Source organism: Fulmarus glacialis, unplaced genomic scaffold (genome assembly GCF_000690835.1).
Source record: "Fulmarus glacialis isolate BGI_N327 unplaced genomic scaffold, ASM69083v1 scaffold34807, whole genome shotgun sequence".
Lineage (NCBI taxonomy): Eukaryota > Metazoa > Chordata > Aves > Procellariiformes > Procellariidae > Fulmarus > Fulmarus glacialis.
Genome location: NW_009225722.1, coordinates 50,174 through 77,674, shown reverse-complemented (window position 1 = coordinate 77,674; position 27,501 = coordinate 50,174). Strand labels below are relative to the sequence as shown.

At 42.6% G+C, this 27,501-nt stretch overlaps 1 protein-coding gene across 1 annotated transcript; it reads right to left on the bottom strand.

The window, feature by feature from the left end:
• Positions 1-324: 324 nt before the first annotated feature.
• LOC104080247 (T-box transcription factor TBX15-like) lies at positions 325-27,358 on the bottom strand (the record flags this gene model as incomplete). Its single annotated transcript, XM_009582571.1, has 7 exons — positions 27,217-27,358; positions 22,881-23,094; positions 14,237-14,338; positions 12,268-12,439; positions 11,683-11,850; positions 8,220-8,284; positions 325-422 (listed from the first exon to the last, which is right to left on the bottom strand). Coding segments are annotated over exons 1-7 (961 nt in total), but the record flags the coding sequence as incomplete, so codon positions are not given.
• Between the last annotated feature and the right edge of the window lie 143 nt (positions 27,359-27,501).

Sequence of the window (27,501 nt, the reverse complement as noted above, 5' to 3'; positions counted from 1 at the left end):
TCCTCAGTCTCTCTGTGCTCTCTTCACACTTAACTCATGCCGTGTACTTGGGCTGGTTCTCCCAACCTTGCGCTCCTTCCTGCTCCTCCTTCTAGCTCTTAGGTGCAGTGGGGACACCAGGGAGATGAAGTGGCTGCACTGCACCTCACAAGGCACGGCCTGTCCACCATTTCCATCTATCCTCTCTGCTCGGTGTCCTTTCACAGCAGTCAAGAGCTCAACGAGCTGCATGAACCCCGTCCCAGCTGCTGGACGCACAGCAGAGTGCGTGGCTGCTCTTACACCCTCTTCTTCTGCTCTTTCTACAGCTCTTTGCATGCTCACCTTGCTGCTTCTGCATGGTAGTGAAGTCTTCAAAGGTGAGAGTGCGCACGGGGGGCCTCCAGAAGGCATAGGTCTCCATAATGGCCTCCAGCCCCGTCCTGTGCAATGAAAATAAAACAAGGAGAGAAGAATGTCAGTCAGCTGGCAAGGGTATCAATGCCGGGGGAAGAGGGCTCCGACCTCGCCTGACAGGCTGCCAGCAGCCACCGAAAGGTCACCTTGGCATCTGTGAATTCCTCAAGCCAGCCTTCCCGCACAGGTGCTAGCCACTAGAGTAAAATGAAGTCTCCCCAGCCCAAGATTTCAAAAGTTCCTAACAGTCTTCCAGCACCTTTTTCTTTTTTTAACAAGGATCCCAAACTTTCTGTCTGCTTTGCAGGGGACACATGACCATCAGCTCCTCAAGGCTTCCACACTTCGTGGGTGCAAGCTGTGATGCAAATGAGGGAGGTCTGGGATTCAGCCTTCAGAATCAGAGAGATTTTGGGAATTGCCTTTCCCTGCCACCTCGTAGTTCTGGACACTGCTTTGAAGTGCTATGGGAAGCCGCCCAAAAGGGAATCTCCTTGGTTTTGGACTTCAACTAGAAATGCATAAGAGGTTTTTTATAACAGATCAGTGCCATCTCTGCTTTGGGTCCCTAACTCACCGCAAAGACAGTACCAAAGAGAAAAAGCCAAAAATCAAGCAAGAACTTTTCCTCTTGAAGGGCTGGGGTCTCACATTTGTTCTGATTTTCACCACAGAATGGTAGTTCTGCTGAAAGTTTCTAAGTCCACAGGCTCAGTGAGGACATAAATGCATTATCAGGGAAAGGCCCCCATGTTCTTTACGAGACAACGCCCTGGAGTTTCTTCCCAGGAAAGGTTCCCCTCTGTGGAAGCTGCACATTGCTCAGTTTTCTTGAAGGGCTGGGGTCTCACATTTGTTCTGATTTTCACCACAGAATGGTAGTTCTGCTGAAAGTTTCTAAGTCCACAGGCTCAGTGAGGACATAAATGCATTATCAGGGAAAGGCCCCCATGTTCTTTACGAGACAACGCCCTGGAGTTTCTTCCCAGGAAAGGTTCCCCTCTGTGGAAGCTGCACATTGCTCAGCTCCCCATTCCTCGCCTTTCCCTGCCTCTTTTCCAGCAGTAAGTTATAGCCCTCGCACTGACCGAACACAACTAGAGATGCTTCATCAAATGCGAGAACATATCCCCTTTCAATGCAAAAGGCTCTAACATCCCCAGAGCCTCTCATCAGATGTTGAGCTGATACTGGAGCTGCCTTTTGCTTCTGAAAATGTCTTTCTGCACGTGCCTCCACTCAGTCAGTTAACTTTCCAAAGTCTCCCCGGAAGCTCGGATGCTTTAAATACATTGGAGTTGGCAAACCAAACTCTGTATTTTAAGAGGAGGTTTAGAAGAGAGGTTGTTGCATGGTGTTTATTAGCTGCTAAGCTGTTAGAAGTAGAAACAGAAGACATCTCTGCATAGCAGTCTCACACTAGCGCTGAGCACATTACAACAAAACTATTTGGTTAATACAGTGGCCTCTGCCAGCTCATGGAGCTCAGAGACAGCAAGGCAGCGCAGAATGTGAACCCATCTGCTAAGCTGGGCTCTGTGTGCAAAAGCAGCTCTTCGACTACCGGTACCACCCACAGGATTTCCTCCGCTCCCTGTGTGAGAAAGCCACACATGTTCAGACTCCATCTGCTTCTCAACACACGCAGTTGGGAAGAGAACGGTACCTTTTTGCAGCCTCATAAACAATCCCCAGCCCAAACACTGAGGGAGGACCTTCTGCTACCCTATATCCAAGGGGCATAAAATGCCCCGAGCAAGTCGCAATGCAACAAGACCTACTGTTGAAAGGCCCTGCCTTGATGATTAAAACCAAGTAATACATCCAGAAATGCAGACTGAAATTTCCAGCTGTGCTAATCCAGCTGCTCTGCGTCTGCCACAAGGATCGTGCGGGGAAGTAGGGAGGCCAGCTCACTAAAACCGGTGTTCACACAGTCTGGCTCAGTCATTAGATCCCCATGCACATAACCCCACTCTGCACCAGCATCTGCCTTCTAGTTCTGCCCTTCCAGTAAAATCCAACCCCTAACAGGAGGTGGCTCAGGGAAGCAGTAAAGGCAGGTTAAAGCTATTACCCCTGCCTCTGCCTGGAGCCTGCATCATTCTCAGCTCAGCTTGACTCACAGTTCAAAGTTTCGAGCTCTCTGTCTACCACTTTCCCCTGTATCAGTACAGTTCTCGCAAGTACCGTGTAATTTGTACTTCTAAAAGAAAAGGAAAAAAGAGAATGGTCAGGAGATAATAAAAAGAAGAAATAAAAGAGTAAATCAGGAATAACATACTGCTTTCAGGGGTTGGACTCCACTGTGCCTGAGGGCCCACAGAGGGTAAATGGCAGCACTGAGTGTGCCAGAGCAGCTTGCAAAGCTGCTCTATTCCTGCCCTGTATGCCAGGGAAAGGAGGCATGCCACCAGGGACCCACCTCCTCCTGCTCCGAGGGAGCAGGTCTAGAACAGCTCCTTTGCTGTGGACACAGCTCCTGTCACCCTCCCCTTTCCACACTGCAACTGCTGGCAGCAACACTGTGGCTTCACTGGGTACACAGATTGCCGTGTAATGCTCTGGGCAGCACTGCAGCCACAGTTACCTGAAGAATAGATGCCAAATTCCACAGGTGGCTTAAAGCCACCTCTTTCACCTCTTTCCTCTTCCTACCCCAAATGAGAGTCCTTTATTCTCCCAGAGGTGTGCACATGTTGAACATGCATTATAAAACACCCTCCCTAAGTATGTGGGTGACTGAACTCAATGTCCAGTTCTCCTATACACAAATTTAGGTCTCTGTATAGATCATCCTTTTTTTCCTGGTTTGGATTGGTTTTGGTTTTTTTTTTTAATCTTTGTGCAGAACAAATGTTGTGAGTGTTTCTGAAATAGTATCTAAGCAGAACATATCCTTACTGAACTTTCAGATTATTCCATGCATGAGACAGCATTATTCCATCCACGAGACAGCAGCCTCTTGCGCTAACCTGATAGGCACCTACCACCCCACGTATGGAGCATTGAAGAAAAACAACATGCAGCCATGCAAAAACAGCTTGGGTCAGAATGCACGCCACTTTTGCATGACTGATTTTACAACTCTATCCCTAACTTTTCAATATATATTTTTTCTTCTTCCTTACCTGTTGTAAAAAAATGGTGGGGTGAGGGGGTGAGAATCAAGAAACTCCATTGCTGTCAACTCTAACAACCCTCTCTCCCACAGCAGTTTATGACATTTGTGTGGTACCAAGACATCCAGAGCCACATCACAGACCTCCAACATAGGACAGAAAGGTAATGCTCTCCTAGTCAGCAGAAATACTGGAGGGCCATTCTGTGGGTGTTCCAGCCCCTAACAGGGAAAACAAACCCCACCTGGCCAATGAGGAGACATTTTGGGACAGCAATAAATGCTGACAAAAAAAGAATTTTTTTCAGCATTTCTGAAATCTCAGCAACTTCTTTTGGGCTTTGGTGAAGGCTTCTGGTACCAAGTGTGCTGAATATTATCCATGTGGCATCCACTTTCTCCTCCAGAGAACTGCACTGAGAAATTTACTTCAAACTGTCTATCAGGCCATAAACCCTCCCCTCTCACACCATCTTTATGAAGCAAGTAAAAAAAGTATCAGAAGAGGACTCACTGCCAGCTTTATTTTAATAAGGTCAGTCCTTTAAAAGGTATCCAAAATTCGCTCTCTCTTTTTCATTCATTTTTTTATTTTTAGTGCTATAAAGTTTTAATAATAGGCAATAAATGAAACAGTTCCATTGTCTGAAAAATGAAAAAAGATGTACGAGCTATCTGTGCACCTCCATAATCCATCCCATATGGCCGACCTTGCCATTCCCGCTGCACGCAGGATTCAGGTCATTGTTTCATTGTTCTCTGGGGAAGCCGAACTATTGGCTCCAAGCACCCTCCTGGCTCTCTTACCCTAGACAAAAGCTCAAAGAGCATTTCCAACACAAACAACTTTTATCCACCTCAGCTGCCCACATCTGAAAGGAAAACGCTGTTGCTTGCCTTCAGCTTAGGTTTTTTTCTTCCCTCACCCTGCTGGGTTTCCTGACTGTTGTCCCTTCTGGCTTCCTCCTGGATAAGGAGCTCCCACAAGCATCCCACTGTCAAGTGAACTTTACTCAATCTCCAAAAATAGGCTCTGTGGCATTAAACCTGCACCCTCACTACCCAAACATTTGGCTAGCTGAGCTCCATACGTCAAAAACTCTGGTTCTCAATCTCTTGAAGTTCAGGAAAGCAACCAAGTAATACCTGCCTCGTATGTACGTTACAAAGGTATCCTTTCACCACCAGGACCAGTTCTCTTGTTTCACTTTTACAGATGCTTCACGTGCTTTTGCAGATAAAGCAGAGAGGGACCAAAAATCATGTAGAGGGAATCTCTAATAACCAGGAACTAAGACTCAGCCTTCTAACACAGGCTAACTCCCTAATCCATAAAGGCTAATGGCTAGACTGCTGAACACCATTAGTTAACACGGTTTGAGTGCTCAAAGACTGCAGAACAACATCCAGCTGCTGAGCTATTTGCATCCTTCCCTCTGAAATACCTCACTGCTCTTTCTCCCAACGCAAGGACTGAGGCAGTCAGCTGTGAAGGGAGACAACCATGCAAACAACTGAAGGAGATCCAAGAAGGGGTCCATGAAAAGATCGCTCCCCCAGATGGATACAGGCAGTTACGTCATGATGGGGTGTCCCAGAGCAGCAGGTTTTTAGCAGTCTTTTGTACTAATGAAGGGAGAACACAGTCATAAGGAACCATACAGGAAGGCTGTGAGCCGATGGAAGTGAAAGATTTAAGTGGGAAACTAGTTTTAAAAACAAGAGTCAATCCCATAATTTCTGCAGCAGGCAACAACAGTGAAACAATATCAGAATAAGTGAAGGAAAAACATCCCCCTCCGTTTCATGGAAAAGCCTCAACACAAAGCAGAAAGGAAATGTCCTAGGAAAGAAGTGGCCTAAGAGTTCCTCTTCTCCCACCATGCTCTATTTTTTCCAATGTTTTTTTTTTTTTTCTCCATCATTTGCTGGCAAACTCTAACCATGGCTTTGATTCAGTATCCCGATGTCGCTGGGATATGATGCCCTGGAGCAGCCTCAGACATTCTGTGGCCCCTGCTGCTGCCACACTTTTATTTTTTTCTTTTAACACCTTATACAGAAAACCGCTTGGACATATACTACACTTGCCTGCTTCACAAATGGCCCCTTTTTCAAATTACCCTGTTTCTTTTTCAAAGGAGGCCTACATTTTCAGTGGGACATTCTCCAGCTACAGCCTGATGCACCGTAGCTGACCGAAGTTGTTGTGAGGATGTGGGAAGCTATAGAGCATCATGATCGTCACTCAGATTGACCACTGATCCTGTTGAGATTAGAAAGTCACAAGGGGAAGAGGAGCCAGCCAGCACAGTTAAAAGTCCCATTTGGAGAGTCCTTTCCACACCAGCTTGGACCTTGATGCTTTTCTCCCTCCTATGTGTACGTCTATGTATGTGTCCTCTTTAAAGGGAGCAGCTGAGCCTTAGTGTCCTCTGCTAGTTGACAACAGCGATGCAACCTTAGCCAGACCACTGCTTGTGAGGCAGGCGCCTGACTGCTATATATGCTTGCAAATACCTTTGCCTATTTTTTCTTCCTAAAGCCTCAGGCTGCTCTCTTTGATGTGTAATACCTTAAAGATTTTAATTCCTCTTTACATCAGCAGAGAGCCTTACTGAGCCCTCCCCACAGCTGCAGCCGTGTAGCAATTTCCTGCCCTTTCTTAAATCAATGAGCTACAAAGATCAGTAATTCCCAACCTTTTCAGGAAACTGTCCAGATTCACTGGGCTGGGACCTTATTAATGCCTTCCACGTTAATCTAGCCCACCATGTACCTGGAACTGCATCAATCCCTCTTCTAAGCCCAGCCTTCAGTGCAGCTGTATCTCTGCACACAGGGAACACCTTGTACCCGGGGCACATACTACTTCCCCCACGCAGGGGAGGAGAGCAGACTAAAAGTCACATATGCCTCAAGTATCAGAACTAACGCTCACGGCGGGAATTAAATAAAGGTGGTAACATCTTTTTGCATAGCTCCAGTAAGATGAGAACAGAGGAGCTGAGCTAGGAAGTCGCTAGGTCAGTAAGATGCCTTCTTTGTGATCATGGAGAGTGTAGCATTTAAACGGGTGATGGGAAACACTGGCCAGTTGCCCATTCACTGAACGCTTCCCATACCACACCATAAATGAGGTAGCGGTCCTGGTGAACACACACAAGAGGAGCATGCAAGTAAAAACTGAATTACAGTGCCCATGGGGCCAGCAAATGAGGGCTGTGCACACGACTTTCACTCTGGTCTGCACACTCAGAGTCTTGCTTTACAACCCTAGGGTTCTTGTAACATAGTCATATATGTCTAATTCTATAATTAATTTAATGCTTAAAGCCTTTGTCACACTGATTTAAAGGATACCCACATCATTTAGATCTGAAATACTAAGATCTGCTGCACACTCTGCTGCATTCATGAACAGCAGAAGAAGTTGCAACATTTTGTTTGGACTTTCTTATTCTTTTTTGATAACGTGGTCATGTCTTCTACTAATACAAAAGTTTTTGGATTCAAGTTCCTGTTTTACTATTGTGTTATTAAAATACAATGCATTCTAAATAATGTTTAAGGTGTTCTACTTAATCTTTTCATAAAAATCTTGACAAAATTAAGCAACACAAAGTGAAACCATTTGACATCGCTGAGGAAAAACTGAAATAGTTTGAAACCAGAACATTTTTGCACTTTTACCCTGCAAACCTAACAGAAACTCGTTTTTTTCTTCTAATGTAAAGCAAGCATTTGTCTCCAAGTTCTGGAATTTCCTGTGAAAATTAAAAGAAAAAAATTGCCTTTCAGCCTTTCATACCATTTCTGTGTATAATAAAGCAAAAGTGTTTAGGTCCTCTTTCCTACGACTTTCATTATTTTGTAGAGTTTTAGCCTGTGACCTATTTGTCTGTTTTACAATCTGCAGCCCCCCATTTTTCTATCTCTGTTATTCATTTTAGTAACAAAAAAAAATTTTTTTTTTTTAAGAAACTCTATAGTATTTTTAGAAGTTCATTTATTTTACCTAATTCTTTGGATATCATGGCACCATACCACTAATACATGAACAGTTTACTAATAACTTATCAGAGATGCTAAAGAATGTTTTAATTGTGTTTCTCAACAACAAATGGTAAAGCCCAAAGGAACATGAAAATAATAGAAGTGAGCATAAATAAATTAATTATCCAGCAGGAAATAAAAACAAGAGCAATACATATATACAGTGAAAACAGCCTTGAAAGTAGTGGTGACGGAAGGGGTATTGAGGTAGCAGTGAACAGGAAATTAAACATATGACAGCAAAAAAAAAAAGTCTCAGAACAAATGTTGTCAAGCAGGAAAGCAATAAGCTGTTTTTACAGATACGTTGCCTAAGAATGCTAAAACCCTCTTTCAAGGTTTTGGGACTGCAGGATCCAGGCAGAGGTAGGACCAGCACTGGAAGAAACTTCTGAAAAGAAATGGGGTCAGTCTAGCTGTCTAACCTGGAAAGTATTTTCTAAGGAAGCCATCATTGTACATTGGATCTGTTTAGGCAAAGTAAAACAGTCCTAATTCCTCTAAGAACTAGTGTATGGCAAACTTCTCCTGTAAAAATTAATTAGGATCACAAAACGCCTTCCTCACCCTTAGACGCATGCCCTGTGCCCTCATCAGGGGAAGGAGAGAGGAGATCAGTGAGGAAAGACAAACAAGCTCCTGTTACCTGTTTCTCCCAGAATCTCTGAAACCTTTAGCGAAGGGGTTTCTGTCAATTTTTAATCTGGTGATCTACAAAGGAAGAAAAAGATAATTAGGTGATCTCTTCAAAATCTTTTTCTTTCAACAAATGAAAATTACTGATGATTACCACTCTTGTCCAAACCACCTGCGTGATGATCTTTCATACTTATTTGCCCAGACTTACATTAAAGTCGCCCTTCCGTTATCCATGACAGATTATCTGCTCAGCAAATGAACAGTGCCAGAGGCAGAAACCTGGCAGCACCGGGAAACCTGGCACAGCACTGGGGCTGCGAGGCTGTTCCCGAAGGAGGAACGCGTCTTGGACCCAGGTGCAAAACCCCAGGAGCTACAACTCGTCAACGGCCGTGTGGTTCGGGAAGCAGTAATGCTGCTCAGGTTTGGCTGGTATCTGGGTTATCCCAGCCTCAACACTCTAGATATACGGCAGCTGGATGCACTCATGGACCTTCAAACAATGCTAAGGAGAAAAGGCCAAGCAAAGCACAGGCTACAGCCTCCAAAGACGGCAGCTGGCCACCCGGTCACGTGCACAAGGTGCTGCTGTTCTGGCCGGCATCTGGGTGGCCTGTTCAAGGGTTTTCTGGTCTGGAAACCACTTATTTTTGTTTTTTCTTTTTTCCCCTCCTCTAAACAAAGAGGACGACAGCTGGACTGAGTGCTTTTGGGGAATCTTCCTTCCTGCTTTATTTTTAGACGTGAATTCCATGTTGGTAAGTATGGAAAATAATATTGGGATTTTGACTGTGCAGCCCGTGTTATCATACTCCCTCTCCGCTATTCCCCAACCTGGTACAGCATGAGAGGTTCCTTCTGCCAGCCTCATCTTGTCCCAAAGATCCTGTCTCTGGAGTGAAAAAGGGAGAGAGACCTCCAGATCCCATCAAATTCGAGATGTTTTTGCTGAAACTGCTCAAAAGGGACTAGTTTAATACAGACTGATCTGAAGCGGATTTGCAGGTGTTTTGCTTCTGTCAGAACCAAGCCCTTACTCTGGCTATTAACCTCAGATCTGGAATGCAGCTCCTATTTTTGCAGAAGCTTAATTTGTGAACTTAATTTCCGCTAGCCTGACTTTGCAGCTGTCCTGGGACTTACGTGTACAGAGACAGATATGTTCTGTGGAGGATGGAATTACAGCAGAGGGAATCCCTCTGGGTGGATTTGCTAACATTTTACAATTGTTTCCAGAGATGCTTCTCCCAGTAAGGCAAAGTTTTACAGCCACTGGAGGGCATGCAGGCAGATTCAGAGGATTTAAATTTATTTTTAATGAAAAGGTTTCTCCAACCCACCAGAATCTCCGTTACTGGTATTATAAAAATGCCCTCCCCCAAATTTTTTTGGACAAAACCCCCAAATGTTTGGAATTCAGAGAGACAGGAAGACATTTCAATGCTTCTTTACAGTGAGGTGGCTTACCTATGACAGAGATCCCTCCCTTAGCACCTCCCTTACCTGTGTAATTATGTTTTATAGGTCTGGTCATGAGGGAAGAATGACAGCCTTTTTCCGGACATTTGTTCTCCTTTCTCTATCCTCTTTCCACGTGTGGTCTACAGTTAAAATTTGTGGAGTACATGCATTTGGGTGGGGCGGGGGGTGTACAGGAAATGTCAAATGCTGCAATGACAGCAAACCCACCATTGCATTGCAATATTTTTTCCTGCTGGAATAGTTGATCCATTTTGGATCCCGATTTAAGTCAATTCAAGGGGACCAGACTGAGAAAAAGTTAGAAATGGGTATCCAGAAGCAATCACTGTTAGCACATGTGCTCTCTCTTACATGTTGCAAAATAAAAACTGCAACAATTCACAGGCTAAATGTGACAATCTGCCCTAAGCTGACTTGACATGGGTTTGTCCCTCAATCCAAGAATACTAAATATAATGACGTCCACTGAGTTCATGAATTCATTCTCCATAAGCACAGATGCTGTCATGGAGAAATATTTACCTCGCCATTTCCAATTCGATTCCTCTGCAATTTATAGCAGAAAACTGTATAACCTATTTTCCTAACAGGCTTGATAACAGATTATTTTTTCTTCCAAGCCGGTTTGTACCCTCATTCTAGCTTATAACAGTACCTTCTGCTCTCTAAGTGGACACACTATTAACACAGCAAAAACCTTCACCAACTGAGACTCTGTTTCACATTCTGGGAAAAAATTACCTTACACAGCTCTTTTAATGCCATCACAACACCCACCCCCGTAAGGAGGAGAATGGCAGGAAAGGGAAATGGGATGTGCACAGCATCTCTCATCTGAGAATAAAACAGAGGGTATGTGTACACGAACAAGAGAAGAGGAGCACACTGAGCCCAAAGCATGACAGAGCTGGTGTGAAGGTTAGTGGGAATCCCTGAGGCAGAGGTGGCTGGCAGATGAGCGATACATAAGGAGACTACAAAGGGAATGGATGGATATAAGGAGCTCTCAATGTGTGCAATGAACATGCCTGCAGAAGACATGAAGCAGGCCACCTCCTCCTCAGAGACTAGGACACCATCTTTCACTGGCCACTGAAGAAAAAGGGGGAGCAAACATGTAATCCACAGCAAGCCCTTTCCAAAACTCCTTTCTTTGCGGGTGTCTCAAATGCTTACATTCTCAAATGCTCACATTTTCCTAGCCATTAATTTCTTCTGAAAGATAACATATCTTTTGACAAAATAGACAGGGCATTCTGTAATCAAACACGAGTGTGGACTGAGATTACATTTCTGAGTGCCATGAAGTCTAGTTCAAGAAAAACGGTAGATCAGTAACAAAGCTCAGTATTCAAGGTCTCTTCAGATAGGATCCCACCGTAGCAACATCTCTTCCTTATGATATCTGGAGTCAATGGTAACGTTCTCCACTGGGAACTGTGCAAGATCTGAGTCAAACGTGAATTATGCATGAGAATTTTAGTTCATATGCAATACACGGACTGCTGCTGCTTATGTTCAAAGGCTTCTTTTGTCAGCAAACTGATGAGATTCCTCTTCTATAAAACTTTTTCCTTCACTTTAGCAGTGAAAAAAACCCATGTGTTTTCTCTGTGAGATAGCAGATCTGGACTAGTTGTACTGCCTCAAAATTATGGTGGGGACAGGACACTGTAGTTTGTACCACAAGGCAGCAAGGAAAGGTGAACACAATACATCTCTGTGGTTGATCTCACCTACTTACTTTACAATAAAATCTGCAGGCACCTTATTTGCATGATGGTTTTCTGGCTAGATACCTCATGTCTACACACTACCCCATCGCAAGCATTTTCTTTTTGTGCAGAAAAAAAAAACAGTGAGCCTGTCAAAGGTACACTCTCCTTGAGCTACATTTCTTAGGGAAGTTAATGTCTTAAACACAAAGAGCACACTGGTACTTTCATGAACACCCAACATAAAAAGAGCCTGAAGGCATGCAGCTTTACCTGTTGATTTTGGTAGGCTGTCACTGTAGTGAAGACAGTCTCAGGGAAGTTGAAGGTTTTCACCCCATCTCCTGAAGGAACTGGCTTTGTAGGAGAAAGATCACTGCTGAAATCCTTGCGGATGACATGAACACGGGGCTGGTACTTATGCATTGAATGTAAGATTATCTGAAGGAAAAACAAAAGGAGAAGGAAAAGAATTTTTTTTTCCCCAAAACGTCTACACTACATCCAGAGGTACAAGGAAGCAGGGGTGCAGTAAGGGCTAATATGAAGAAAATTACTCTTTTCTTAGAAGTATGTATGTGACGAAGTTTGTATGAGACGAAGTTTGTGCTATATGCAGGTGCCACGTCAAAGTGGAACTCCCATTCGAGGGAGAAAGGGGCTTTATTGCTTTATAAGGTCAGGCAACATTTTGAGAAAAAACACTGAAGTGGGGGAAAAAGTTCCGTAACTCTGGGGAGTGGCTACCGGCATGCGTGCCCAGCAGGACACAGGAGCATCGGAGCGGCAGCAGCACCCTTTCAAATCTGAGAGGAGTGAGGCTGGGGTAGTAGACACCAGGATTAGCTTCTAACTTACATGGCCTTGATCATCAAGTTCGTTGTTGGTCAGCTTGAGCTTGTCAAAACTGACCACCTGCCTCATCCAGGTGTCTCCAGAAGCCAGCGAGTCAGGGTGGATGTAAACCCTTGGGGGCACTGGGGAGTCAGCATTGCCAGCCACCATCCACTTGGAGCTGTGATACACATACCTGAAAGAGGAAGGGGTGATGGCTAAGGGAAGTTGTCACTCACCCACCCACCCACTCACTCACTCACTCACTGGAGGAACATTTCCAGGGCTCCCCCTCCCCTGCCACCCTACTGCACGCAGCCCAAGCTCTCATTTGCAGTCAGGGGAGAATGTGGTTTATTGCAACCTCCTACCTTCTAAATGAAAGCCAGATTACCCCTGAGCCACTTGTTCAGACTTGATTCCTTATTAAAACCACCTTTGCGGTTATTTGCCCTGTAAAACTCTGCCACATGTGCCTTCTCAACTCCTTAACCCTCTCTGAGCCAGAGTAAGAGGCTAGAAAATACGGGTAAACAAAGCCCTCTCTGAAAATATTAATAAATGCCCTGAAATTTCTGGAAATCTGCGCTGGCTGCCATACCAGGCTGTGCAAAACACATGTGTCTTCATCCAGAAAGGGCAAAATCCACTAGAACAATTGATAAAACAGAATTTCTGGTTTGAAATGTTGCGAAATAGGAAATTCCATATAGTATTACAAATGTTGGGATTAGAGTAAAAAATTATTTTTGTGTTCCTGGTCTTTTGTGATCTTTTGTGTTCCTGACCTAGCGATCCTATATATGCCATAAATTTCTCTACCACATCTTTGCCTAGACACTTTTTTTCTTTCTGTCCTGCGGCTCCTTCAGTGTAAGGCATTTCACAAACAGTCCTGCGAACACCTCTGAGTTCTGCCCTGTGCTGCCCCTCATTGGGTCTCCCTCAGCTCTGCCAAGCTATTCAGTCCTTACCTACAAACAGTGACTCATTTCATGTATTTTCAAAAGAAATGCAAAAAAAAAAAAAAAGAATGTGTTCCTTTCACTGTTAGTTTGCTGTATGTGGCTGCACAAGCTAACAAGAACAGAAACAAAGTGTAAGACAATATATTTATTTTCTACGTTAATGTCAGAACACCCAAAGAAAGGGGCAAAATATCTAGCTGAGTATCAGACACTACCATGATGCTTCCCAGGAAAAGCATTTTCCTGAGAAACACTCTGCACAATCTGAGAGCAAATATGTAATATTTAGCATTTGAAGCAGAGAATCAGTTCTTGAATCCTTGAAATGTGGTGCAGTCAAGGCTATTTGGAGAAAAGGCTTGCTCTCAGGGGTCTTTTAATGAGTATAGATAAATCACCTCTGTCTGGATAGTTTTCTGGGATGCAGAGGGCCATGAGTTTTCCAGAGTAGTTTTTAGGATCAGGAGCCCATTAATATTACAGAAATCTCTTCCTGTCTTTCGGCTCAGTGGTGGAGATTCACCAGAGAGTTTCTCAGTGTCTCCATACTGTAGGTCAGGGCCCATATCCCCTGCGGCTGCTGCGCCAAACAGTGAACACTTTTAAAACAAAAATCACCCAATTCAGTTCAGGCCAGACCTGAGGTGCCCATCTTAGTTCAGATTCCGTTCTTTTCTTGCTGAAGTAGTTTTAGAGGGTCCAGACTCCCCGTTGATAACTCCAGTTATCAGTTCCCTCAGGCAGTGATTGCTAATCATGTTAGTTGTGAAATGCATGCTGAGGACCTCCCCAATTAAAAACTGCTATTTGAGAAGAGCAAGATTTCAATCGAAAAGTGCGAGAGAATATATTAAACCTCTGGGTTTGTGTCTCATGATTCTGGTCAAATCAACTATGTTGGTGTAAATCAACATGGTCTCCTCCAGCATACCTTTGCGATGGTGTATAATGGCATGTGTCTTTCCTAGGCTGTCATTGACAGTCAGTTATCACAAGGTTCCTACCTCTGCGCCTAAAAAGCTTACCTGTATCTCTTGTTATCCACAGGCACAATGTCCATGGCAATATAATACTGCTGGTGGGGATCTAAGCCTGTAATTTTCACTCTCATGGCTGGAAACATTCTCCTAGGAAAAGAAGAGTAGAAATAAGGAAGAAAATGGTGAATAAGGAAGCTGAAGGGGCTCCTTAGACCTCTCTCTGACACCAGGAGAACGCTACTTTACACAGCCCAGTTCTTGGCATGACTCCTCTGGCCTTGGTGTGGGTAGCAAAGACTGTGCTGGCAGTGGTTTGAATCTTCAAATGTTTCCCTCTTAAGAAAAGCGGTAGCAATAAAACACTCCCAGTCGAGCACTCTGTCTGTTCCCAGCTCGTAGCAGACAGTTCTGCTATGCCCCACACAAACTGTCCTCTGTAGACATTTCTAGGATGGGCAGTGTACCTTCTTCCTGCTGTTTTTCCGGTTGGCCATCCATCTATAATTATTCTCTCATATTCCATTAAACGCAGGATCACTTTAGTTCTCTTTTTTGAGAAAATCACATTTCAGTATAGAGTTTGATAGTACTGGAGTAATATTTAAAGCAAATCCATCATCCTGAAAGATCCCCTCACTCTTATGTTTATAGTTAGTTAAGAAAAAATGTCCCTCAAATTAATCTGTTTATTAGTCATATATTTCGCATTTAACAGAAACACTGGCATTACCTTCATGGTTTCCTTGAAGTCCTAGTAGTATTTTGTGGAATATTTTTAATAAGTGTTGTCTTTTCTACATCATATTACCCAGATCTGTCTTAAGCATTTTCTCCCGATAGGCAAGTTGTGAAACTCTACACCAGCAAGAATCAACTCCCAGCCTTTCTTTTCTTGTCTGAGCACAAGTTTAGTTCTGCTGTGCACTAGTCACTGTTCTGGAGGTGTTCGTAGCTAGGCAATTATTTCAGAAGAGAACAGCTCAGAACAATCTTAACCTCAAAGCATGTGAATGTTATTGCGACTATGGCATAACTTCTCCTTCTTAAAAATTTTTTTGGGGCAGTAGTCCAATTGCCATCCTACATTGCCCTCAAACAGCATGCTGAGTGAATTGTTTATGTCATATTATATTTGCAACTAATGCAGTATTTTAACATCTCCATAAAATCTGAGGAGCAGAATGGGATGAAGGGCAAAAGGAAATGAGCAGCAGAGCAGAGCACTGAAAGAAATCCTGAGTTGTTTCACTAACTGTTAACTCAAACCTAAGCTCTACTCGAGTGGCTTCTCAGCCCTTATCTGAGAAAACCTTGAGCTAAGGTCCTACAGGATGCTATTACTCGATTGCATGACTTCTGCCCAGAAGATACAGAACTTTGGTAGGAGAAACTCCAAAAGTACTGGATGCTTATAGAAAATTACATTCTGGTCCTCTGATAAGTAGCTATATGCTTATGGAATTAGGGTAGTTTGGATGGAAGGAGGATACTAAAGGGGAATTTAAAATCACAATGCCGAAATTGTGGAAAAGTGTACAAGAAATGTTTGTCCACTGTTTCTAGGGGCCATCCCTAGAACCCATTGTGACAATTTCCTTTCTATTTAGTGAGGAGCAATGAAATGTCAGAGAAGATTTAGATCTCCTCCCAACATTTCTGTTTCTCACAGTATTACCAGTGTACACAGCTTGTAGAAGGAAGAAAACAGGCAAGCTCATATCAACATCTCCAAACATGTCTGTCAAACTTTGCACTGAAGAGATGTGAAGCTGTTTTATTCTTTCCCATCCAGGCCACGTATACCCACTTGCAGAAGAGGGTGGGAAGGAGGAGGTGGGTGTTCAGCCTTCGCTCAACCCACAGTTCTTCCATTTCAGGCCACTGAGAAGGAAAGTTCTGACCTATTAGTAACTGCATCTGCCTTGGAAAGGGCATTTATCGTGGGGGGCGGGGAGAGCACCACCCCACAGCTGCCGGAGCACAACTAACCTGAGTCATGAGAGACATAAACTGTCAGAAAAACTGTCTGCAGAAACCCTTCAAGGAGAGAGCAGATTTGTTGGTGTGAGTTTGCTAGTTGAATGATTTGGGGGGAAAAAAGGAATAATGGATTAGTCTTCGGTGGCTTGAGGGCATTACCTTGTTTCTACCACAATGGCTCATTAAATCTGCCAAGCCGAATGGGTACAGGATGTGGCATTTTACAGCCCAGCTCTCCTTAATTGAAGAGAGGTGGCTTGGGAGCAGCTTAAGAGGTAGGTCATGTTTCAGAGGGTTGATGAGAAACCCAGGATTAAATCTGAGTCTCTTTGGGTGTAAGTCTGCACACTGTATTGGGAAAATTGAATGCTGTGTGTCCCAAGAAGCTCTCTCCAAATTTGCAGCCCCGTGTAAAGTTGCAGTATAGCCTGTGGGGTCGTTTGCTTATTAAATACCTTGTAAAAGATTACCGCAGACCATTCAACAGGCTTAGAGGTTAATCTCTAAAATGATCGGAGAGAGCTCGGCTGATCCCACTGCTTTCTTTAAGGTTTAAGTGTACTTTTAAAGTTTTGTAAATTATGACTGTTTTTCTTTTTCTGTGGGTGTAAAAGTAACTCAGATTTCTTTGCCATAAAGATGTGGCCTGGAACTGTCACAGCAGGTCTCCAGCAGCACTGCTGTGTGGAAAGGGGAAAATGGAAAAGGCAGAGGCAAACAGTGGCGACTTAGGTGTGATCCTGGTTAAGTCCCTGTGCTCTGTGTTTCCTCTTGGCTGGCTTTTGGCCCCCCAGAGGCACCAGCCCTATAGAAAATGGGAGGCTCAAAGGTTTGGAAGGAATTCAGGCCATTTGAATATGGCTGTATTAATAAACAGTCAAGAACCTTTCATCTAGAAAGATATCAGCTAGCTTTATAGTCAACAGCTACAGACATGAAGGCCGTCTGTTTTCATAGGGAACATGTGATGACATCTGATATATTTTAGGAGGAGGTTTTATATCAGCAGCAGTTTGGGATGATCAAGTTATTTTTTTTGCAGGAAAAGACTCTTCCTAAACTTAGACTGTGAACTTACACACAGTACCCTTTTAGGGGAAATATGATGTGATATAATAAGTTATTACATATATTATGTAATTAGCTATTAGTTATTAGCAATGAGTTATTACAATTATTTTAGGACCACTTAGAAGTGTTTTAAAAAGCATTTTTGTAACAACCATGTGCCTCAGTCTACTCAATTCCTGTCTCCTTCCATAACAAGAATGGGGTTTATGAAACTCTGAATGCGAAGAAAATTAATGATATATAAAGATCTCTAAAGCTTGATTAAAACAGTATTTGCTAAAATAGTGTTGCACAGTAGAGTACTGATATTAAGAACCATGTTTGGGAACTTTCAGCAATAGAAAGAAGTAGTTGGATTGTGGCAGCCAGCATTTTTTTTTTTTTGTGGTGGTTTAAAATTTTCATTTAACACAAAAATGTAGCTCAATTTTCAATTTTCCTTTGTGAAAACTGTTCAAAGAAGGAGGATCACAGGTATATCCTCAAATTGGACTTTTTTTTTTTTTCCCAACAGCGTAAAGCTTCAGTTTCTAACCCTTAGGAGTCTCAAGGTGCCAACTGTTATCCCTTGCCCCTCGAACCAGCACACGTGAAGCTTGTGTCAAGTTGTCTTCAAAGTTGGCCTGCTCTGAGTGGAGGCATGGGCCAGATGACCTCCAAAGATCCCTTCCAACATAAATTCATTCTCTGTTTCACAGCTTAGTTTTAGGGAGGGTAATTCCCCATTATGGGATAAGAAATTAAAAGGTACCTGGCAGGTTGTCTCAAAACACAAATGCAATTTCTTGAAGCTCTTCAGACATTGGAAATACTCTTGTACAGACAGCTTAGTGAGCAGAAGTCAGACGAGAGTTTAAAAGGACTGACAATTTACTGTATAGTTTTCATGAGTGTTTAGTGTAATGATTTACACACTGCGTAAACAACAACTTAACTTAAATAAGATTAAATTTGCTTAAGGGTGACATCTGCTAAATGGAAACCCTAAAATGAAGGGATGTGCTTTTCAATTGTAGCAAAAGACAATTTGTCTACGGACAGTAACAGACAGAGTAGTCATTTCCCAGTCATAAAAAAATCTGACTGAGAAACTCTGCAAAACAGTCTGATTTAGGTTTGCAGATTAAGTGTGTATGGTGTTTACAACGTGCATGAGTTTACAGGGCAGCCTGAAGTTATCATTGCTATTTTATACATCATATTTCCTTGCATTTAAGACTGGTGCCAAATGTATATTTCTTTATAAAAACAAACCTGTGAGGAGTGAAAGTGAGGCAAGGCAAGGCAAGGCAAGGCAAGGCAAGGGAGGAATGCCTTTCTGTTTCCCTCTGCAGCGAGAGATCATGTAGAAGAGATGTTTGTGTTGAGAGGAAGGCTGAGGGTAGGGTTTGGGAGCAAAAGGGTTTATTATTTACGAGGGAGAGGGAGCCCAGCAGATCTTCTCAGTAGCTCCCAAAGGGGACATTTTTCTGGAAGCTGGAGAAACCTTATCCAGCCCACTGGGCCAGGACCTCTGGGCAGCAGTTTGGTAGCTGTAGCCTGCCAGCCCTCACTCTGAGAAGTCCTCTCCATGGGCCCCTTCAGCATCAACAGAACTTCGCAAAAAAAATCCCTACTGCTGTCTCTAACTAAAGAGCACTGTGGGGCCCTTCCTTCCTTCCACTGCAAATAAAAAAAAAACATTTGGTAATGTAAACAGCCCCGAGTACACATTTAAACAACTCAGACTCATGGTTTCACGGAGGCAAAGAAACTCCAGACGAAATACCATTTAACCTATCAGGAGGCACAGAGGAGTCAGGAGAGGACAAGGTCACCTGTTCCACTCACTGCTGGCCTTCTCCACTCTTATTACTGAGCCCAGCCTCAGCACTTAAGTTTGAGCCATCCCACAGTACAGAAATGGTAACTATGATATGACCGATGAGATCATTTCCCTCATTGTTGAGATGAGATCCTGGCTCTGTGACAGGTAGAACCTGGGTCCCCAGAGGAATACATCCTGGCTGTGCTTGTGCGCGTGGTTGCACTTGTATGACCACCTCCATAAACAGTAGGCAGTGCTTCCCTTCCAGAGCAGGACTTCAGGCACCCTTTGTAGCGTATCCCCCCAGTAATAAGTGCACTTTGCTTTCCCCTTTGGGCAGCACTTCTATGCAGCAGTTAGCTAACAGTTACCCCTGCAGCTCAGGTGACCGTGGGCTTTAGCTAGGGATTGTAGGGGTGTGGGGAGGGGTTCAAATTCCTCTGCTGATGTTGCCAAGGTACATGTGCGATCACCGTTGGTGAAGGAGTGTAGAGAAAAAGAGTTAAAGAGGTTTTTTAGGACTAGTTGCTTAAATCAATACGACCTGGGGCTTGAGTTGAATTTATTTTATTTTATACAGAGTCTAAGGTTGCCTTTCAAACAAAGAGGAGATAAAGGTGATTGCAGATTTGAATGCACTGCAGCTGACTGAAAACTATTTGCACCTTTTGCACAAAGAACAAAGGTGTCTTGTTATAAGCGTCTTATTAAATTCTGAATAACAACATTTTGATGGAAAGGAAGAAAGGAAAAGTTCTAAGAGGACTGAAGTAGGTTTATGGAAACAAACAAAAAAAGACATCTATAAATACAGCATCAAGAAAAGAAAAAACAAAGCAGAATTAAATGGGAGTGGGAGTGGGAGTTTGAAAGTTAAAAAGTGTAGTAGGCCTGACGTAGGCAGGATATAGCTCCAGAAATATGTTTGAAATGAGAATGTAGGTTAGAAACTAGCATTTCAGTACTCTTACAGTAAGAGCAGAAAGACATTGTGGGGTCAGGAAGGAACCAAGCAGTGCCTTAGGAGTCATAGAAAATTAAGGAGCAGCTGTAGTTATAGGCAACTGAGTCTGTAATTATGAGGGCTTTCAAAACAAGAAGGCCTTACAGGACTCAAACAGGATTTCCAAAGAGAAAGCAACAAGAAGAGCAAAATCTTCCCTGGGGAAGGAAGAAGTTGCAAATTGCACTGTGCATATCTCACAATTTCAATAAGTAGTAGGAAATCTTTAGGAAATAACACCAGTTCTGCTATTTTTGCCAGAAATCATACAATCTAACCTATGGGATGCATCATATATCATGCAACACATATGGAGAAACAGGACTGCTAGACGCAGCTCTCACCCATCACAGACACATCCTCTCTGGAAGAAAAATGTTTAACCTGAGAGGTTAAACATTTAATTTGTGAATTTTATCATATCTATAAGGATCATCCCCAATAAACAGAAGTACTACCTAAAGAAACTGCCGAATTCTTCATTATGCTTTGCAATGGTTAACCTACAAATGTAGTCAGCAGAAAAGAAAAAATTCCCTCCAATATTGTTGACATCACTTCTGGAGAAGAACATCATCAAGCAGAAAAAATACATATATTTAGTAGCTATATAGATTTTGTGTGGGCAGCCATATTTGTCAGAAAGGCAGCATGAATGGCACGTTCCATGAACCATTGCTGACATGAAACATTTCAATTCATAAATGTCAGAACAATAGTTTTATATCAAAAGTGTCAAAATACATAGTTCCAATCAACAAATAGGAGTTTATAGCTCAAAGACAGTAGATGACAAATTTCCATTAAAAGTTGGGGTTTTTTAAAAAAAACAGCAATGTATTCAATATTTCCTAAAATTTCCTAATTTCCTAAAAACTTTTAAGGAACTACAGAATCTTTTTTGTATATGTGCATCAGTCTGACCAAATAGAAATTTTTCAATTTTTGAACTGATCCGAAGTATTTAATTTCATCATGTTATATCTCCCCAGAATATTTCACTGTGTTTTTTTTCATGAACCCTTCCTTCTCCAGGAGCCCTGCCAATGCTGTCAAGTCTTTTGTGAGAAGTTGCGTTGAACAATTTGTAAAATTGCAGTGGCATTGGTGTTGCAACTTTTTTGGTGACTTTTTTTTTTTTAAAAAATGTAATCAGGGTATGGCTTTTTAAGATCCCAGAAAGGTCAGCTACTTCATTCAGAAATGTGTGAGCTGCTGAGATCATCTCCGGACCACTAAGCTCTGGGCATTTTAGTGTGCACTGGTGTTGGTGGGCTTCGAGATATTTATGCTGCTGTTAAGTCTATCTACTCCATGTATCATAAGAGAATTATAGTTAATCTAACAGGCAACGATATATTATTTTAATTTTCTGAGACAGCATGGCCCAGGCACCACAACAACAAAGTCAGAAGCAAGGAACTTTGTCCTGCCAGTGTCGTATTTAGTGATGCTGGCCAGACCACTTAATCTCTTTAGGTCTCAGTTTCACCCCCTATAAAAAGAGGATAATAATAATTTTCTCTGTGTCTGCTTTGACATCTCCAGAGAAAAGGTGTTGCATAATAGCAAGTGTTATCATTCCTGTTACTTTGCCTCTTTCTGTTTGCGGCAGAAGGGCAAAACCAGCAGCCAACTCTGTACTGGTGCAAGATGCGTCCTGTGCCAGTGAGATTGTACATTCAAAAGCGGGAGCTAATCTGGTTCTGATAATCTTCTTCAGGGAATATCTGGGTTGTTTGCCCAATACAACTTTCCTCAAATTATCTGGACTTCCTGGGGCTACAGAGCAATAGTGCTCACTGCACAAGAACGTAAAACAAAAAGTCTAGCTGTTCTGGCAAATTCTGAGAGCACAGACATGAAACAAAATTATAAACAGTAGAGCACCGTGATTTTTCCCCAAAACTTGGGCAAAATTCCCTTCTGCATGCCTGCGGAAGGGGCAGAACAGCTCCTGGGACAGTCACGTGGTTTGTTCGCGTTAACCGGCTCTGTCCGTGGTGCTGACTTCTTTCTTCACAGCATTAATCGGAATTAAAACATCATTAGGTGGAAGTAAGGAACGTTATGTTAACGCAAACATGGCTAAAAATCCTGGTTTGAGGGATCCAGAAATTTACAACTAGCTTCAAGCTGTGTTTTGGCAAACAGATTTCTAGCCATTTTTTAATAGTAGACAGCAATGAAGATCTTATCCTTGGCTAACAGCATGGCAGGGTGAGTTTTTCTTTTTAAAAAAATCTGGCTTATTAGTGGCTCTTCCTAACCTCAGCTGACGTGGTATCAGTTGCAATAGCAGAGGGAAACACTAAGCCTGCACATTTTTTATATAGGAAGTCATTAACATTTTATCTATTTAGAATTGCAGGAAGACATTCATTTGGTGCAAAGGTGAGTTTGAATTTCACTCTATTTGAGATTAAATCAACTGGCTCATGAAGTGCTTTAGGAACTTGAAAGGAAACTCAAATGGCTCACCCCCAAATTCATAACTCATCTTAAATTCAGTACAGCCAACAGCACAATGATCATTTCCTGATTTATTTGCTCAAAGGAAAGATTATCCTCAACAGTTTCCTGCAGCTGCCAGTTCTCCTTTGGAGCCACTGATTCAAGCAGTAATATGAAACAACTTTACCTGTCTTAAGAAAGCTAGTAAGAGATACAGCTGTGAAACTTTGACAGCCATTTAATTTTTCCTGCATATTTATTCCTTTGGCTTATCAAGAAGAAAAAAAGGGTTCCTTTCTTCAAAAAAAATAGTTTTTAATTTTTTTTGTTATGATCTTTTTTTTTAACCAGACAGAAAGCCAGAGATATCTTACCTGCCTGCTTTCGTGATGATCATCTCTGTCCCAATGTCATGAAATCTTTTCCAGAGGTCAGCACACTGCAGCTCTACCTGGATCTCTTCCATGGATGAAGGTGGAGGAGGCTGAGGGCCTGAGCCACCAGATGTAAGGTCAGAATGGGAGCCAAATGAGCAGGACGTCCTTTCTGCCAGCACCTCTGTGTCTGACCCAGTGCTCTGCTCTGAGTCTGCAAAGTAAACACGCCAGGTAAGACACTTCCGTTCTACCTGCTTGAGTGGTAAAGGGAGGGAAGAGGAAAGCCAAGAAGGGAAGTGCGAAAGAACAGTACAATGGCCTTTATATATATATATATATAAAAACACATATATATTTATGGTTTGTTGTGATTTATGGCCTGATTTGGGGCTTTGGGTTTCCAACATGACATCTGGCATTTTTGTAAAGTTTTAGAAACAGCTGAAAAAAGGACCCTCGACATAAAATATAAATAGTAACAAACAATGCTGGGAATGGAGTACAAGATATAGATTTAAAAAACAGAAATGAAAAAAAAATTAATTCAACCCATAGTTTCAATCCAAGATTAGATGGGCTCACTGGAAAATTACATTCCATTTAATTCAATATCCTCCCGCACTACTATTGAAGACTTGGTTATTTTTAAACAACACATTTTTTTCCTTTTAATATCCTTGTCATCAAAAATAATGAGCATTTTTTTATTTTGCTATTTGGCAGCACTATTTTGGAAATGTGTTTTATTTGCTCCTATAATATCTTTTTTGGAACAATGATATTTCCTGGGAAAATAACCATGTAGCTTTTGGTGAGGAAAATGCTCTAGGCTACTGAAGGACAAAAAGGGGAGATAGTAGACATATGGAATATGTTACCAAGAAAAACAATTGAAGCAAACTGTAGAAAAGACGACCACCTCTCTTTATGGGGGAGAAGAAGAAGAAGGCTTGCTCAAAAAATAAGCAAACAAACAAAAAAGTGAGGTTGGACTAGTTTAAAGGTGCAGGTTGGCATGCTGAGTCAGATGGCCATTTCTTTGCAAAAATATCTCATGTATGTATTAGGTAGTATATATATGGTCCTAGTTCTCATATGGTAGGGCTAAGACGGAATTTTGCAAATAGCAGTGTTATTTTGCAACAGGCTGCACACTCACATTACATTAAAATAATTCACAATACGTTCTGCAAAGCAATGTGTTTATGTTTTGAACCTGATTCTTAACAAATTGGCACTAGTATTATATAGATGATGGACAGAGGAATAAAGTGATGTGAAGCACTCGGTCAAGTGGCTCAAGAAGAGCTCTGTGGATTTCAAAGAAGGTACAGAAACAATATGTTAGAGTGTCCTCATTGATTACATAAGTACAAGCATCCCAGTGAAGGAATAAAACAGCTATCTATATGTATTCTCTGCACTTGAAGAAAGAAAGAGATATCTCTGTCTGCAGGGAAACTTAAGGAGGAAAAAAGTAACAATCTGTGTTAAAAATGTGATGAAATCACCCCAGCTAAAATTCCTTCCATACCAAGCAAATGCCAGAAACTCTTTAATAACCCTGAGGTCACACAGGCTGAGTCTCAGATTTACAGTGTTTCTGAGAGACGGTGTCTCCTGGAGCAGCTTGCACATCAGTGCAGAGGGCTATAGTTAAGAAGAGGCTGGGGGTGAAGATGCCACCTGCAGAACCACCAGCCCCACCTCCTGCCACATTTCTGGAAAATTCATACCGCTGCAGTGGCATGGACATAAACTGTTTGGCTGATAATATACGAGAAACTTTCAGCCTCAAGTGTCATCAGGAAGCATTTATCTTCTTTAAGAACCCTAGGTGATACGTCATTGCATAGTGGACATTTTGCTTGAAGGACGTTTTCAGTAGACTTTGCAAACGATTTAGACAATCTGCCAGTACAATGTAGAAATTCTGTAGGACATTAGAAAGGTTCGGTGTGTATTGCTCCCAATCCATTTTGAATATGGAATCCTGTAAGTCTCCCACTGACTTCCAAGTTGGGCTAAAGCAATAACAGGTCCATCCCTCTAAAGGAGCAGCATAAACCTACCAACAGAGGATTGTTACATGGAGACCAGTACTACACTCAAAACTGATATCCTAGACACAAGCTTATTCAAGATAAATAATATGAGACAACCTGCTGGGGTTCTGTGACCACAAGACAGAGAATCAGTCTGAGAGTACAGAGGGGCTGAGACATTTGCTCCCTGCTTCAGGAACCCAGTGATGCAGGAGCAAAGTGATACTTACCTGTTTCCTCTGGCTCAAATTATTCCACCTCAACGGGCTGGAGCGGGTAAGCCTGAGTAGGGGTCACTGTGCTTAGGACATTTGTTTTCCTAGTGGTGGTTGATCACTTTATCCTTCAACAAAAAGCAAGAGGATGCTTCACAAATCACAGTAATACCTTTTTGTATATCTACTCATGTGCTGAACCAAAAGTCTTGCATCTTCTCTGAGGTCCTAAGCAAAGGTAAACTACACTGGGAGTCTGAAGAGACTGGACTTAGGGAAAAGCTTCCATTATGGAGTCCTCCTCCTGAAATGAGGTACTAAACTGCAGGTTTGAATCTAAAGAGACTGGTTTAGGCTACATCATCTGTACTTGGTTCAGGCACTCAGAAACTCTGTGCATCCTCTGAAGCAGTATGGTAAATGGCCAACAGGTGGCTAGATGCTGTCCACGCATCATTCCAGCATTTCCTGGACAGCCTTTCAAACTGGGCATGTGGCTGGAGCCTTGGGGATCCCTGGGAATTGACTGGAATTGTATGCTGCAGAAAACTAAATATCAGATGCTTAAGCCCCCTCTCACTGATTTTATGCTGATCTCATTCCACCAACTTTACAGACACTTGGAGGGGTTTTTTGACAATGATGGGAGTGGAAGGAGAGCCACAACCTTGGATATAATTTGCCATGCCAGCACAAATCAAAAATTGCAAAAGGAATTCACTAATTACCGATAAGCCAGTATCTACCCAACCATGCAGTACCACACAAAGGAGAAAAGAACTTTTTTTCTTCCAAGGACTATTATTTTGTGCCCTGAAATATGATCTATAATTACCCCCAAATTACTGCATAGAACAGCAAGTACCTCTCTTTCCTCCAATTTTGGAAATGGGAGAGGGAGAGTCACTAGTGTTGCTGTCCTTAGTTCAGTCTCAGTAGGCACTGAGGTGGGTTTTGTGTTTTCTTCAGCCTTTCCTGAGCTAAGCCCTCTTGAATGGTGTCATCCACTGAGTTCATTCCAGACCCAGGGAATTCAGGGGAAGTTAAGTGCGTATGAAAATCATCCCTAATGACATCGAGCTCTATAAGACTCTCTGACTCTAAACTAGAGTCCTCTGCATGTGTTAGGATTCTGAATTAATCAAGAGACACGTGTCAACATCTGTAAGTGAGCAACATACAGAGGGGTGCAGGGTGAACCAGTCTCAATATGTAGTAATTAATTGTGGTGGCTGGCAGCAAGCACAGCTCATGCCACTCTTCTGCACATACTTGCTCACAATGAGACAAGACAGGAAGAAGATCTGAGTTTTCTTGTGGCATTCTGGGAGCTTGGTTTTCTTCATACACCAGCTTCAGTGGCATGCAACTTCACTAAACTCAAAGACATAACTTCTACTTTACATTTGCGTAAGCAGAGGGGAATTAGGGAATAGCTCCTGAACCTCCAACAAAATAGAATATGCCTATGAACACACTGAGGTGCAGATTGTGGCTGGTACTACATATTGTGTCTGACTGAAGGAGAAACAGAAGGATTTCTGAGGAAGATAAGCTTTCTATAATTTCTTCTAGCTCCAAAGTGACAAGACAAGATTATTTGCCTTTCCTTAAAGAGGTGCCTGGTACAAAAGCCTACATGCTGAATTCAAGGCCAAGCCACAGGGAAATGCAGACTCCCCATGCGGTGGCTTCCTCCCAGAGTTAGGAGACCTTCTCAGGCTACTATCATAGGAATGCTGGTTCTCTGGTGCCATGTTAGGTTGCAATCCATGCCACTTTTGGCATATGTTAGGCAAGCGGCAATTAAAAACTGTTTTATGATTTTCTCTTGCTAGGGTAGAGTACAGTCCTTGAGAAAGGATACTTCAAAACCAAGCTCATCCATTGCTGGCAACTAGCAAAAGTGGGAGCAGATGCAACTGAGGTTTCTAAACCTACAGTTTAGAACCTCCAGTGGACTTTCAGCTGAGACAGGCTCAGGTCAAAACGTTCCTCATTGCTTTTATGGGCACCCATGAACTTGCACTTTCTGATCCTACCTACTTTTCTCTACAAGGCCCTTCCTCTCACCTGTCTGCTTGAAGAAGGGCCCTTCCTGCTGCACCATAGCTATTGAGGTGAACATCTCCAAAGCTCCTGCCGACTGCACAGTTCGTATCACTCTGCCTCTTTCATTTCCCCCTTCTTGCAAATCTCTTCTAAACCCATCCATTTCCACTCTTGCTCATTCCTTATGTGCTTTTTTTCTGATGTTTCCACCAATTATTTCTGCTGTTCTATGGAGTGATGTGTAGTCAGAAGAAAACACAGCCATTTTGGTCTGTGTGGAGAAGGACCCGATGACCACAGGGGAAT